The 15,349-nt window shown below is 42.1% G+C and overlaps 1 protein-coding gene across 2 annotated transcripts in view; it reads right to left on the bottom strand.

The window, feature by feature from the left end:
* tnpo1 (transportin 1) overlaps positions 1-14,016 on the bottom strand; it is a 51,190-nt gene extending 37,174 nt beyond the window's left edge. The window contains exons 1-5 of one of the 2 annotated variants that reach the window (XR_005051669.1): positions 13,684-14,016; positions 13,439-13,552; positions 12,067-12,142; positions 9,235-9,384; positions 7,152-7,258 (exon numbers count right to left, since the gene is read on the bottom strand). Coding sequence is in view for 1 of the 2 variants with exons in the window: in XM_036976968.1 (XP_036832863.1) it covers positions 7,152-7,258; positions 9,235-9,384; positions 12,067-12,142; positions 13,439-13,543 (438 nt within the window). In the remaining variant the exon portion in view is untranslated. The remainder of the gene's footprint in view (positions 1-7,151; positions 7,259-9,234; positions 9,385-12,066; positions 12,143-13,438; positions 13,553-13,683) is intronic. The other variant, XM_036976968.1, reaches the window with a different exon arrangement.
* Between the last annotated feature and the right edge of the window lie 1,333 nt (positions 14,017-15,349).

Genomic DNA, 15,349 nt, shown 5'->3' with positions numbered 1-15,349 from the left:
TAACACTACAAGCTTGGCACTCCTGTATTTAGGGAGGGTCTCCCATTCCTTTCTGCAGATCCTCTCAAGCTCTGTCGGGTTGGATGGGGAGCGTTGTTGCACAGCTAGTTTCAGGCCTCTCAAGAGATGTTCGATCGGTGTTCAAGTCCAGGCTCTGGCTGGGCCAATCAAGGACATTCCGAGACTTGTCCCACATCCACTCCTGCGTTGTCTTGACTGTGTGCTTAGTGTTGTCCTGTTGGAAGTTGAACCTTCGCCCCAGTCTGAGGTCCTGAGCATTCTGGAGCAGGTTTTCATCAAGGATCTCTCTGTACTTTGCTCCGTTTATCTTTCCCTCGAGCCTGACTAGTCTCCCATTTCGTCGCTGAAAAACATCCCCACAGCATGATGCTGCCACTATCATGCTTCAACTTAGGGATGGTGTTAGGTTTCTTCCAGACGCTTGGCATTCAGGCCAAAGAGTTCAGAGAATCTCGTTTCTCGTGGTCTGAGAGTCTTTAGGTGCCTTTTGGCAAGCTTCAAGCAGGCTGTCATGTGCCCTTTACTGAGAAGTGGCGTCCGTCTGGTAACTCCACCATAAAGGCCTGATTGGTGGAGTGCTGCAGATGGTTCTCCTTCTGGAAGGTTCTCCCATCGCCACAGAGGAACTCTGGAGCTATGTCAGAATGGCTATCAGCTTCTTGGTCACCTCTCTGACCAAGGCCCTTCTCCCCTGATTGCTCAGTTTGGCCAGCTTTAGGAAGCGTCTTGGTGGTTCCAAACTTCTCCCATTTAAGAATGGGAACCCTTTGACCTCCTGGCTTGGTTTGTGAAAGAAACCCTTTGACCTCCTGGCTTGGTTTGTGCTTTTCCAAATCATGTCCAATCAAATTTCCTACAGGTGGACTCCAATCAATTTGTAGAAACATCTCAAGGATGATCACTGGAAACAGGATCCACCTGTGCTCAATTTCTAGTAGCATAGCAAAAGGTCTGAATACTTATGTAAAGAAGGTATCCGTTTAAAAAAAAAAAAAAATGCCTCAACTTGTTTTCGCTTTGTCGTTATGGGGTATTGTGTGTAGATTGATGAGGGGAAAAATGTCATAAATACATTTTAGAGTAAGGCTGCAAGGTAACAAAATGTGTAAAAAGTATTTGTATGAACAAAAATCAAAAACACAACAACTTAAGGTCTTACTGAGTCACAGTTCATAAGGAAATCAGTCAATTTAAATAAATTCCTCCGCGAAGAGCACACTTCTCCAGTGCGCTAGCGGTCATCGAAGGTGAGAATCTGCAGACTGAAGACAATTACGAAGCCGAACTGCAGTCAAGTCAAGACCATGGTGAGGACAACGAGCACGCAGATGAGCTTCTCTGAGACAGTTGATCTATGAGCGATTTCATCAGCAGTCCGAGGCGCTGGTTTCAAAACGATCCCGCAGGTGAAGAAGCCAGATGTGGAGGTGCTGGGTTGGAGTGGTTACAAGTGGTCTGTGGTTGTGAACATACTGCCAAATTCTCTAAAACGATGTGGTAGACGATGCAGCTTATGGTAGAGAAATTAACATTCAATTCTCTGGCAACAGCTCTGGTTGACATTTCAGCAGTCACCATGCCAATTGCACGCTCCATCAAAACTTTTTTTCAGCTCATGAAACCAACACTTTACATGTAACATTTATATTTTTGTTCAGTATAATAAAATATCTAAACACAGCTGTTTCAAATACAATCTAGGCCTCTCTAATTTAACTTTTAATTAGGCCTAGCAATTTGTTTTATTTATTTCACCTTTATTTAACCAGGTAGGCAAGTTGAGAACAAGTTCTCATTTACAACTGCGACCTGGCAAATAACAATAATAAATAAATAAATAAATAAATAAATAAATAAATAACAATAATAATAAATAACAAAACATGGCTGTCTAAGAACACCAGGGCCGGCTAAAAGGGATCAGGGCCTAAAAGGAACACCCAACCTGCCAAATGCAGGTAGATTCTGGCATTGGTGGGTAAAATGTCTATTTCACCAGCCACGTTGTAAGATGGTCAGGTCTCCAAAGTGTGAGCATTTCCCTCGCAAGTACGATCACATTTATAGTCAGATAAATGCTGCAGTAGCCGTTTAAAGATTTCTGCCGTTTTGTTTCACAGCTGGTAAATTAATTGCAAAAAGTTAAAGAACTATGAATCCTATAGCAAACAATATACCACATTACTTCTTACGAGGAATACATTACCGGGTCAAAAGTTTTATAACACATACTCATGCAAGAGTTTTTCTTTATTTTAACTTGTTTCCACATTATAGAATAACACATGGAATTATGTGGTAACCAAAAGTGTTAAACAAATCAAAATACATTTTATATTTGAGATTCTTCAAAATAGCCACCCTTTGCACACTGTTGGCATTCTCTCAACCAGCGTAATGAGGTAGTCACCTGGAATGCATTTAAATTAACAGGTGTGTCTTCTTAAAAGTGAATTTGTAGAATTTCTTTCCTTCTTAATGGATTTGAGTAAATCACTTGGGTTGTGACAAGGTATACAGTGGTATACAGAACATAGCCCTATTTGGTAAAAGACCAAGTGCATATTATGGCAAGCTCAAATAAGCAAAGAGAAACGACTGTCAATCATTTCTTCAAGACATGAAGGTCAGTAAATACAGAAAATTTCAACAACTTTAAATATTTCTTCAAGTACAGTCGCAAAAACCATCAAGCGATATGTTGAAACTGGCTCTCATGAGGACTGCCACAGGCATGGAAGACCCAGAGTTACCTCTGCTGCAGAGTATTAGTTCATTAGAGTTACCACCCTCAGAAATTACAGGCCAAACAAATGCTCCAGAGTTCAAGTAACAGACACATCAACATCAACTGTTCAGCGGAGACCGCATGAATAAGGCCTTCATGGTCGAATTGCTGCAAAGAACCCACTACTAAAGGACACGAAGAAGAGATAAGAAGAGACTTGCTTGGGCCACTAAACACGAGCAATGGACATTACACCGGTGGACATGTGTCCTTTGGTCTGGAGTCCAAATTTTTGGTTCTAACCGCCGTGTCTTTGTGAGACGCGGTGTGGCTGAACGGATGATCTCCGCATGTGTATTTCTCACCGTATAGCATGGAGGTGGTGGTGCTATGGTGTGGGGGTGTTTTCCTGGTGACACTGATTTCTTTAGAATTCAAGGCACACTTAACCAGCATGGCTACCACAGCTGGTTTTGGCTTAGTGGGACTGTCATTTGTTTTTCAACAGGACAATGACCCAAGACACCTCCAGGCTGTGTAAGGGCTATTTTATCAAGGAGAGTGATGGAGTGCTACATCAGTTAATTTAACAAAAGCTGGATCCCTTCTAGCCATGACCGTGCAGGCCCGCCACACTCCACATTCCATCTGCGATTCAGCACCACAGCAGAGGAACGAGGACACTCTAGGCAGCCAAAACATTAAGAAATTATATAACTAACATGTAAATAAAATAAATGAGTTAAGGCTGGTTCCTTGCTAAAAAGCGTATTTTACAATGATCCTGTGAAATTAGGCCTGCACCATGCATTTCTGAAAGCACAGTTCTACTGGGTGATGTTAATATATTTTATGTTTATTGTAATTTGAACTATCATGGGGTTGTGTCATGTGTGATATATGTGGCTTATTGATAACTCTGTTTCCTACTATAGGCAGTTGGCTGCCTGGTGATGGCAACTCTCCGAAGTGAATAGTTGCCAATGATGTTTTGTTTCCAAGTGCTACTGAATAAGCTCAACTGAAACGCACAATACACATCATTACTGTACCAATCCATTCCAAATCTTTAATCATACACTACATGACCAAAAGTATATTTGACACCTGCTCATCAAACATCTAATTTCAAAATCATGGGCATTAAAATTAAGTTGGTCCCCCCTTTGCTGCTACAACAGTCTCCACTCTTCTGGGAAGGCTTTCCACTAGATGTTGGAACATTGCTGTGGGGACTTGCTTCCATTCAGCCACAAGTGAGGTCGGCCACTGATGTTTGGCGATTAGGCCTGGCTCGCAGTCGGCGTTCCAATTCATCCCAAAGGTGTTCGATGGGGTTAAGGTCAGGGATCTGTGCAGGCCAGTCAAGTTCTTCCACATCGATCTCGACAAACCACAGACATGTCTACAATGTCCTTGTATGCTGTAGGGTTAAGATTTCCCTTTACTGGAACTAAGGGGCCTAGCCCAAACCATGAAAAACAGTCCAAGAACATTATTCCTCATCCACCAAACTTTACAGTTGGCACTATGCATTGGGGCAGGTAGGGTTCACCTGGCATCAGCCAAACGCAGATTAGTTCGTCGGACTGCCAGATGGTGAAGGGTGATTCATCACTCCAGAGAATGCTTTTCCACTGCTCCAGAGTCCAATGGTGGCGAGCTTTACGCCACTCCAGCCGATGCTTGGCATTGCGCATGGTGATCGTAGGCTTGTGTGCGGCTGCTCGGCCATGGAAACCCATTTCACGAAACTCCCGACGAACAGTTCTTGTGCTGACGTTGCTTCCAGTGGCATGTTTGGAACTCGGTAGTGAGTGTTGCAACCGTGGACAGACGATTTTTAAGCACTACGTACTTCAGCACTCGGTGGCCCCGTTCTGTGAGCTTGTGTGGCCTATCGCTTCGTGACTGAGCCGTTGTTGCTCCTAGACGTTTCAACTTCACAATAACAGCACTTACAGTTGACCGGGGCAACTCTAGCAGGGCAGAAATATAGTACATAAATTGAAAGGGTGTCGACATACACTATATGTACAGATGTCTGTTGATCTTGCCTTGGGCGGCAGCAGAACTGCTGGGATTGGGCCTGACGAACACAATAATTTGCCTCTAATTTACTTGAACCTTGACCTGCTCAAACTGAGCCGCTGCTGTTGGGAAGTTAAAACTGTCCAAATCGTTGAAGCAGCTTGCGATGCGAATCAGCCTCCTTACTTTTTCCTCAAGGACGAACTTAAGGCAGTCTTTACGTTTTGGAGAAAGAATCCCCTCTCGGCAGGTACGCTGGAAACTGGAATAATCAACACAATCCTCGCCAAGTTTGCCCAGTCGGGATACACTTAGCTAAGGTTCCTAATGAAGAACTCACGTCCTTTGCATGAGTAAAAAGAGAAACACACACACACAACACTAATTTCCAAGCAGCTTGAGGATTTATTAACCTATGAAATAGCCTATATTTGCCTTTGAAGTTGGAGCACATCGATTGCAATTTCCATCAATGATTAAAAAGCTTTATTTTGCAATGGATTTTTTCTTCCTTCCAGACAATTTGCCTGTGAACAATTTTGTTTAAAATCACCTTTTCATTTTTTGGGGGAGGGACAAAAGCAGGCATTTACCGGAAAACGGAAATCCTTATTCTAAAATATATATTTTCAAAAGAATACTCAATCTATACACAATACCCCATAATGTCAAAGCGAAAATAGCTTTTTTGACATTTTTGTAAATGTATTCAAAATAAAAAACAGAAATTACTTTTTTTTTTACATAAGCATTCAGACCCTTTGCTATGAGACTCGAAATTAAACTGGTGCATTCTGTTTCTGTTGATCATTCTTGAGATGTTTCAACAACTTGGAGTACATCTGTGGTAAATTCTATTGATTGGACATGATTTGGAAAGGCACACACCTGTCTATATAAAGGTCCCACAGTTGACAGTGCATGTCAGAGCAATAACCATGCCAGGAGGTTGAAGGAATTGTCCGTAGAGCTCTGAGACAGGATTGTGTCGAAGCACAGATCTGGGGGAAGGGTACCAAAAATTGTCTACAGCATTGAAGGTCCCCAAGAACACAGTGGCCTCCATCATTCTTAAATGGAAGAAGTTTGGAACCACCAAGACTTCCTAGAGGAGGCCGCCCGGCCAAACTGAGCAATCGGGTGAGAAGGGCCTTGGTCAGGTAGGTGACCAAGAACCCGATGGCTACTCTGACATAGCTCCAGAATTCCTCTGTGGAGATGGGAGAACCTTCCAGAAGGACAACCATCTCTGCAGCACACCACCAAATCAGGCCTTTATGGTAGAGTTGCCAGACAGAAGCCACTCCTCAGTAAAAGGCACACGACAGCCCGCTTGGAGTTTGCACCTTAAGGACTCTCAGAAACAAGATTCTCTGGTGTGATGAAACCAAGATAGAACTCCTTGGTCCGAATGCCAAACGTCACGTCTAGAGGAAACCAGGCAATATCCCTATGGTGAAGCATGGTGGTGGCAGCATCATGCTGTGGAGATGTTTTTCAGCAAGGGGAAGATGAACGGAGCAAAGTACAGAGAGATCCTTGATGAAAACCTGCTCCAAGAGCGCTCAGAACCTCAGACTGGGGCAAAGGTTCACCTTCCAACAGGACAAGGACCCCAATTACACAGCCAAGACAATGCAGGAATAGCTTCAAGACAAGTCTCAATGTCCTTGAGTGGCCCAGCCAGAACCCGATAGAACATCTCTGGAGATCTGAAAATAGCTGCGCAGCGACTCTTCCCATCCAACCTGACAGAGTTTGAGAGGATCTGCAGAGAAGAATGGGAGAAACTCCCCAAACACAGGTGTGCCAAGCTTGTAGCGTCATACCCAAGAAGACTCGAGGCTGTAATCGATGCCAAAGGTGCTTCAACAAAGTACTGAGTCTGAAAGGTCATGTCAATGTGATATTTCTAAAAACCTGTTTTTGCTTTGTCATTATTGGGTATTGTGTGTAGATTGAGGGGAAAAAACAATTCTCAATTTTAGAATAAGGCTGTAACGTAACAAAATGTGGAAAAAGTCAAGGGGTCTGAATACTTTCCGAATGCACTGTAGCTATATAGAGTATAGCTGTATATAGAGTATAGCTGTATATAGAGTAGGGATACTCAACGCTTATCCTACAAGGTCTGGAGCCTGCTGCTTCTGTTCTACCTGATAATTAATTGCACACACCTGGTGTCCGATGTCTAAATCAGTCCCTGATTATAAGGGAACAATTTAAAAATGCAGTGGAACAGGCTTCGAGGTCCAGAGTTGTGTTTGAGGGATAGAGACTATAGATGTATAAAGTATAGCTGTACAGAGTATAGATGTATAGCTGAGCTCAGACGCAGCAGCTCCTGTCCTAGTCTTGTCTAATTCCTCACCTCACAGGTGTTGTAGTCCTCAGAGTCCAGCAGGAGGCAGAGTTTGGGCAACAGCTCGGGCCAGTTCTGCAGCTCCCCTTTGGAGGCAATGGTGGTGATGAGGATACCTAGGACAGGAGCGAGAGATGAGACGGGTCTCCTTGAAGCAATTCTACAACCAATCAATCCTTCCTTATAACAAAACTCCAAGCTTGGCTTGGAAACCATCACTCTGTTTGAGGCTTTCCAATGAAGTCCACTGTGTCATCATCAGAATTGACAGAGCCAATATCCTGCACTGAGTCAGTTTATAAAATGTGATTCACACATTCCCGTTTGTTCCTGTCAGATGTTTGGTAACTGTGGCAACAGAGCCCTGGCATCGTCTGCTGCCTGCTGGCTCTGATAAGGAGGACACCATGCAAACCCCATTGGCTCTCTCAACAGGCCAGCTGGCCAATCAAAAGCTTCAGAAAAAAACATGCAGCCAGACACTAGCGAGAACGAATAACAAGGCTTCAGGTCAATTACGAAGGTGGAGAAAAATAACCAGAATATGTCATGCTAGGGTACGTTTTAAAATGAACCCCACGCTAAAGCCTGATGGACAGCAATTCAACTAAAAAAAAAACTAAAAAGCAGCTTTCCTTGTGGTACAGATGACTGACACGTAATGAATGCAATTCAAATGCAATGCAATTAATTTCCTGTTCAACTAACCTGATCAAAGGTGGGCAAGCCATACAAACATGATATCATCACATTATTAAGTGCTTGTGAAAAAGGGATTTTGTTATGCATCATTGAAGGAGCAAACCGTGTAGAATTTAAACAACCAAGACTGTCTTGATCTGGTCTGATCTAGTCTGGTCTGCCTCTTGACCTAGCCTCATCACAGATCTATTTCTGCTGTGTTGCCCACTCCTATTGTCATGCCAAACATATACACTAGTAGGATACAGCACAAACAGATCTGTTTCTGCTGTGTTGCCCACTCCTATTGTCATGCCAAACATATACACTAGTAGGATACAGCACAAACAGATCTATTTCTGCTGTGTTGCCCACTCCTATTGTCATGCCAAACATATATACTAGTAGGATACAGCACAAACAGATCTATTTCTGCTGTGTTGCCCACTCCTATTGTCATGCCAAACATATACACTAGTAGGATACAGCACAAACAGATCTGTTTCTGCTATGTTGCCCACTCCTATTGTCATGCCAAACATATACACTAGTAGGATACAGCACAAACAGATCTGTTTCTGCTGTGTTGCCCACTCCTATTGTCATGCCAAACATATACACTAGTAGGATACAGCACAAACAGATCTGTATCTGCTGTGTTGCCCACTCCTATTGTCATGCCAAACATATACACTAGTAGGATACAGCACAAACAGATCTGTTTCTGCTGTGTTGCCCACTCCTATTGTCATGCCAAACATATACACTAGTAGGATACAGCACAAACAGATCTATTTCTGCTGTGTTGCCCACTCCTATTGTCATGCCAAACATATATACTAGTAGGATACAGCACAAACAGATCTATTTCTGCTGTGTTGCCCACTCCTATTGTCATGCCAAACATATACACTAGTAGGATACAGCACAAACAGATCTGTTTCTGCTATGTTGCCCACTCCTATTGTCATGCCAAACATATACACTAGTAGGATACAGCACAAACAGATCTATTTCTGCTGTGTTGCCCACTCCTATTGTCATGCCAAACATATACACTAGTAGGATACAGCACAAACAGATCTGTTTCTGCTGTGTTGCCCACTCCTATTGTCATGCCAAACATATACACTAGTAGGATACAGCACAAACAGATCTGTATCTGCTGTGTTGCCCACTCCTATTGTCATGCCAAACATATACACTAGTAGGATACAGCACAAACAGATCTGGAACCATGCTACACCTGACCCCGTATGGCTTGTTCAACAAGATATACAGTACACTCTGCTTACTGAATGTGGTTATCATGATCAAATTATCCAGCGCGGATGTGATCACTAGTAGAGGAGTGCGCTGTAATTCAATGAAGACAACATACTCTGTTACAAATGCAGGCTACTTCACTTACCCGCGGTGGCCCGGATGAGGGGCGAGGAGTCTCCAATGTTCTGTAGACACTCGCTCTTAATGAAGTCAGACACTCCATTGGGGAAGTTCTGGTAGTGGGCCTTCACATTGTTCTTTAGGATCAGACCACTAAGAGAGCGGGTCGCCTCATCTGCAGAGAGCGTGAGATTGGGGGGGGGGGGGGGGGGGGTAAAATGAGAAATGGGTGATAGATTATAGGGATCATTTCCATTTCAATTAAGCAAATGATTGCTCTAAGCTGAAATGCATAACTGAATTAGGCCTAAACATCCAATGAAGAGTTTTCCCAATTCACACCGAATTCCAATGTCTCCAAAATTGAGTTTTAATAGAATGATCTATCACAACTTGGCCTACCTTCTACATGTTTTTGAATAGCATATAAATAGAGGGGAGCTTAAATAGAGATCATTATGACACAGATCATTATGATCATGACACAGATCATTCCGACGCAGGTCATTATGATTCTTTATTATGATTCTTGCTGCTTTAAGTTCAGTCATACCTGCGAGATCAGGTGGGCGTGTGGTCTCAATTTAATAGAGTAGGCTATAGACTATGCATGGGCAGAGAAGCACGGGGCAGTTACCTATCCAAGAAAATGTACTTCCAAAATATGATTAGGTTATAGTTTACATTGCCTAGAAATAAATATTGATCACCTATATTTCTCCGTCTGAAAATCTTCCCACTCCTATAAGATAGGCTCTAAAAATAGCTCAAGAGAAAGTCTCTCCAACTCTGCTCTCTTCAAACTACATCTAACATATTGGCTGATATAGCCTAATATGAAATGGGCACGTGAGAATCTCTGATCATTTAACCTATTTCTTAAGTTATTTTTGCGCATTTCATATTGCCTATAGGGTGCAACATTTCTGGGACCATGGCTGGCAAGTGAGCTGGATCACATACGCCTAAAATAAACATTGCGAGACTGCGGTAGAGTGGGTTGGAATTGGACAGAAAGTGCAGGCAAGGTGCAGTATGAAAAGCTGCAGTTGCAGGCGGGAGCGGGATGAAGAAAATCAGTCCTGCGCAGACCTCTACTTGAATACACTATTAAGTACATTAGAGACAAACAGGTTATACTACTAAAGTGTGAAAGGGGTTGCTGTATAGCCATGTGTTATATTGCAACACTACTAGAAAACCAAAACATACAAACTCCCATACTCTCTACCCAGTACGAGGCACTCAGCCAGCTAAACCAAAATAAGAGAAGCATGTAGCTAATTTCCTGTTGATGCTAAGGAAAAAGTAGGAGTGTGACCTCATAGCAGAAGGCTGAGAAGGCATTAGCACATCTGGATAGCAACAGCAAATCAGACAATGGCAAATTATTGCTTTCACTGACTTCTCTGAACCAAAGCTGAAGAAAATGTAAACATTCCCCTTACAAAACATTGCTCTATTTCAGAGTTTCCCAAACTCGGTCCTGGGCCCCCCCCTGGGCGCACGTTTAGTTTTTTTCCTTAGCACTACACTGCTGATTCAAATAACCAACTCATCATCAAGCTTTGATGATTTGAAATCAGCTGTGTAATGCCAGGCCTACAATCAAAGTCATAGCCTCAGAGTCATTGAGTACGGTTACATGCACACAATAAACATAATTATTGTGGACAGACAGATTAATATAATAATCTGAATAAAACATTTTGCATGCTTTGCAAGAAGAATGATTTCCCTAATAATCCTGTTTACATGGACCCATCTGAAATCAGGCTACCTGATGGGCACTCTGATAAATGCAGAAAGTCACCAATCAAAATGAATTTTCTACAACAGCAACAACGTTACTTTTGGGAAGCATATTTGATTTTGAGCACGGACATATAACGTTTATATGTGATAAGTACGCATTCATTCAGCTGTTCCAAACTCACTTCACTGCGCTAAAGGAGGGAGGCTCGTTTGGCTGCTTCTAGCACATGCACAGATCAAATACACAGCTGGAACTGTGAAAGATAGTGCAGAAAATCTGGTGTTTTAATCAGCGTATGCTTACTTTGATTTTGACCTTACGCCGATTATGATAAGCAGAAGAAGGTGTTTACATGACTATTTCATAATCTGCCTAGTGTCATAATCAGTATAATAATTACTGTACATTTAAACATACTCAGTGTTTCCGTTTGGTCAAAGGTCAAATCAGCAAATTGTTGTGTAGGGTAGTGAGCCTGAAGAAAACTATGGGCATTACCCATCACCCCAGTGATATCTTACTGTCCGATAATTCTCCTTCATGGGCATGGCTGTCTGATCCAATATCTCCCTCTGTTCTGATTGAAATTACACTCAAATTTGATTTCCGCTGCTCCTCTCTTGACCCAGAGCAGTGTAACAAATGCCATCCTAAAAGGCAATGGCTCATCAGCCCAAACCATTGGGTCATCTACTTCTAGAGTACAGTAACAGGCTGTCAGGCAGGTCAGGATTTGAGTGGCGCCCCGCCAGGCATAAGACTTTAAAATTAGAGTGACCCATATTCTAGTGGTGCGGTGTGGTGCCATATCATCAGTGACAAGACAGAAGACACCAGCCGTGGGGTTCGTCGCCAGGGTTCTCCACTCCTAGAACAGACAGTCACGTTGCCCCTGTCACTAGATGATCAGAAAGTCAGCCTGTGTGTAATCTCACCCCCAGAGAGAGCTGGCTAGTGGACGTGATTAGCCGGTCTGACTGCCAGAGGCCATACTGTAACCTGCAGTAGTGTTGTGTACTAATATGCATTGAAATTAAACATAGCTTCAGGGCATTGGTGTATATATGACATGGAGAATGAGAGGAGGGGTAAATGTCCTACCTTCTGATTTCAACTTCGTCAGCACGAATATCAAGTAGTTGTTGAAGTCTGGGTATTGGTTGAGCTGTTCCAATCTCTGAAGAGGACATTGGTTAAGGTGCAATTCTACATTGGGTGCAAAACCATAGAAGTAGATATGCTGTGTGTGTGTGCTGTATTCACAAGAACAATTTGTTTGTAAAGGTCGATGTTGACCAGCCATAAGTGTTAAACGGCCTGCAAACACTTGCCACATGAAGACGGCACAGTGATGCCGAAACGTTGCTGGTTTACCCAATGAATTACTGGGAGCTTGTACACAGAGTGTGCGACTCTATTCTTATTGCATACAGTTTACTCGCCGTTAGTCAACACCTCTCCCAACTTTTTGGGGGTGTGCGCCCGCTCATGCTTTTTATTAAAATGTTGTTGTTTTTTTAGAGACCATCAATGGACACCATGAATAAGTGATTATCAGAAATCAGTCACAGTTATCATAGGGTGCCCAACAGGCTGATGCTGTGCAGTTTGCGCACATATCCAAATAGAAGCACTTGGCATTTCAACAACATTGACTAGTAGCGCTAAGCCTTGACCAGACAGACGGAACTATAATCTGTATGACATACATGGACAATATTGCATCACTCAAACACTACACATGGTAGGTCGACTATAAAGACGTTATAACACAACATCAACAACGAACAAGGTCTTCAATGCACTTGATACTGTAACACCTGTGTTGATGACAATGTGACAATGAGGATCGGATTTATTATCCCATTACAAGCGCTTGTGGCTGGCTACAAAGTCACCTTCCTACACTCAGGTTCAACAAGATGTCAAGACAACAAAATGACAACGTTGTCTTGAGCATTATTTTTAACATCACATTGTATAACGGGAGAGATGAGACTGGCCGAAAGGCTCCAGTCTCTAAACACAGGGCTTGGGTGACTCTCTAAACACAGGGCTTGCAGTTTCTTTGTGGCATTTAAGCCCCCAAGGGTCAGCAACATCCTCAGCAAGCTAGTTACACTGTACCCGCTAACATTACATTATTTCAACAACACTACTAGGAAATCAAAGGATTCTAGATTATACGAAACTGTCATAGGGAATACATTTGTTGAAATTATTTATGGATTAGGTAAAGATTGTGGTGTCATTGCAACAGCTGTCACTTATGACATTTCCATCATACTGTGACTGATTCAATAGAAAATGTACTGTGGTCATATTTGTGACATTGTACAGTAAGTAGCTAGCTGGCTAACTATATTGTGGTGCGAGCCCTGCCCGCGTGTAATGTTAGCCAAGCTAACCGAAAAGCTACCACAGAAACACCTCAAATCTACCACTTTTACATTTAGCCGAGAGCAAAGGATACTTGCTGGACGGATCTTTGAGTGGACGTATCGGGAGACTGGGACTCTTTCAAAAGCTGTAGAATTTGCTGAAGTCCTTGCTCATCTGGTTTCCACTCGCACTCCATCTTGGTTTGCTGCAATGAGATGAAACGGATAATGCAATTGTCAACACACACTGTAAATGAACGTTTTCCTCTTTCCAGTTGAAGAGTCGCCATTAGATTTTCTAAGCAGTGTAAATTGCATATATTATTGTGTCACCTACCCGATATATCGTAGTCTTTCTTCCTCAAATGCTACTGTGTTGAATTTATAACGTTAGACTTGGGCCTGTCAGCACAGAGACATTCCGTTTTTACAGCTACTCATACAGATTCATGGCGCATTTACAAGACCCAACTGTGCTGTGACGTCTGCAAGGTCCTAGTGCTCGTCATCCACTCTATTCCACTCTATCCCACTCAGTTCCTTCCTCTTCTTCTCCTGTGTTCGCATACATTTAATGTGCATGTCGCCACCTATTGTACTACAACCACAACAAAAAAATTAATTGCAGAAAAGGTGGAAAACTACATCACAAAACCCCAAAACAATTGTAAAAATGGTCTGTCCTTAGTTGCAACACTCACTACCGAGTTACAAACTGACTCGGGAAGCAACGTCAGCAAAATAACTGTTCGTCAGGAGCTTCATGAAATGGGTTTCAATGGCCAAGCAGCCGCACACAAGCCTCACCGTATTTGAAGCATCTGGCTCTTTGTTCTATCTGTGATGTCATCATGGTTATGATTAGGATGATGGACATGTTAAAGAAGTGTCACTGAAAATTTTCTCAAATCAGAGTTTATTGGTCGCGGACATGGATTTGCAGATGTTATCGCAGGTGCCCCGAAATGCTTGAGTGTGCAAAGCTGTCATCAAGGCAAAGGGTGGCTACTTTGAAGAATCTCAAATATAAAATATATTTAGATTTGTTTAACACATTTTTGGTTACTACATGATTCCATATGTGTTATTTCATAGTTTTGATGTCTTCACTACTATTCTACAATGTAGAAAATATTAAAAACAAATAAAAACCTTTGAATGAGTAGGTGTGTCCAAATGTTTTACTGGTACTGTATATATATATATATATATATATATATATATATATATATATATATATATATATATATATATATATTTATATATTTATATTCTATACTCTGACAGTGCTTGTTTTGTTATTTCTTAATGTCTTTTAACTTTTTGGATTATGTGTGTATTATTTTATATTGTTAGGTATTACTGCATTACTGCACTGCACTCTTAGAGCTAGAAATACAAGTGTTTCGCTGCACTGCGATAACATCTATACTGAGTATATAGAACTTTATAAACACCTGCTCTTTCCATGACATAGACTGACCAGGGCTGCGTTTCAAACTCAAAGTAGACAGCCCTCGGCCCTAAACCCTCAGCCCTATACCCTTGGGGGAATCCCCGCGGCCATATTTGTCGTCGGTTCAAATGATTAGCCAAGCAAGGGAAGTTTGCAACGTAAGCCCCTCAGCCCTCGTTTTTAATGGAGTTTGCGAGTGTACAATTATGTTCACTTTGGGGCCTGAAACGCCCCATAACTCAATACGCAATGATTGTACATCCGCTAAGAAAAGTCCGCCAAAACTAAAAACCTCAATATGGAGTCAACATACGTAAGTTAAAAAAAAAATGTAAAAAGTAAAAAATTGTGTTATTAATGCACAAACATGTCTCCTTAAAGTAATTATGTAATTAGCTTTTGGAAATTGTAGAAAGAAAACATTTTCCTTCTTCAGAAGTAGCTAGGCAGGCTAACGTTAGTTAGCTAATTAATTTGCTAGCTATCATACAGTAGGCGTCTATTAATAATCATATAGTTAGTATAATTAGACATGCAATCATAATTG

The sequence above is a fragment of the Oncorhynchus mykiss genome, chromosome 5, assembly GCF_013265735.2.
Source record: "Oncorhynchus mykiss isolate Arlee chromosome 5, USDA_OmykA_1.1, whole genome shotgun sequence".
Lineage (NCBI taxonomy): Eukaryota > Metazoa > Chordata > Actinopteri > Salmoniformes > Salmonidae > Oncorhynchus > Oncorhynchus mykiss.
The sequence above is the reverse complement of the archived record's forward strand: the minus strand, read 5'-3'. Positions and strand labels throughout refer to the sequence as shown.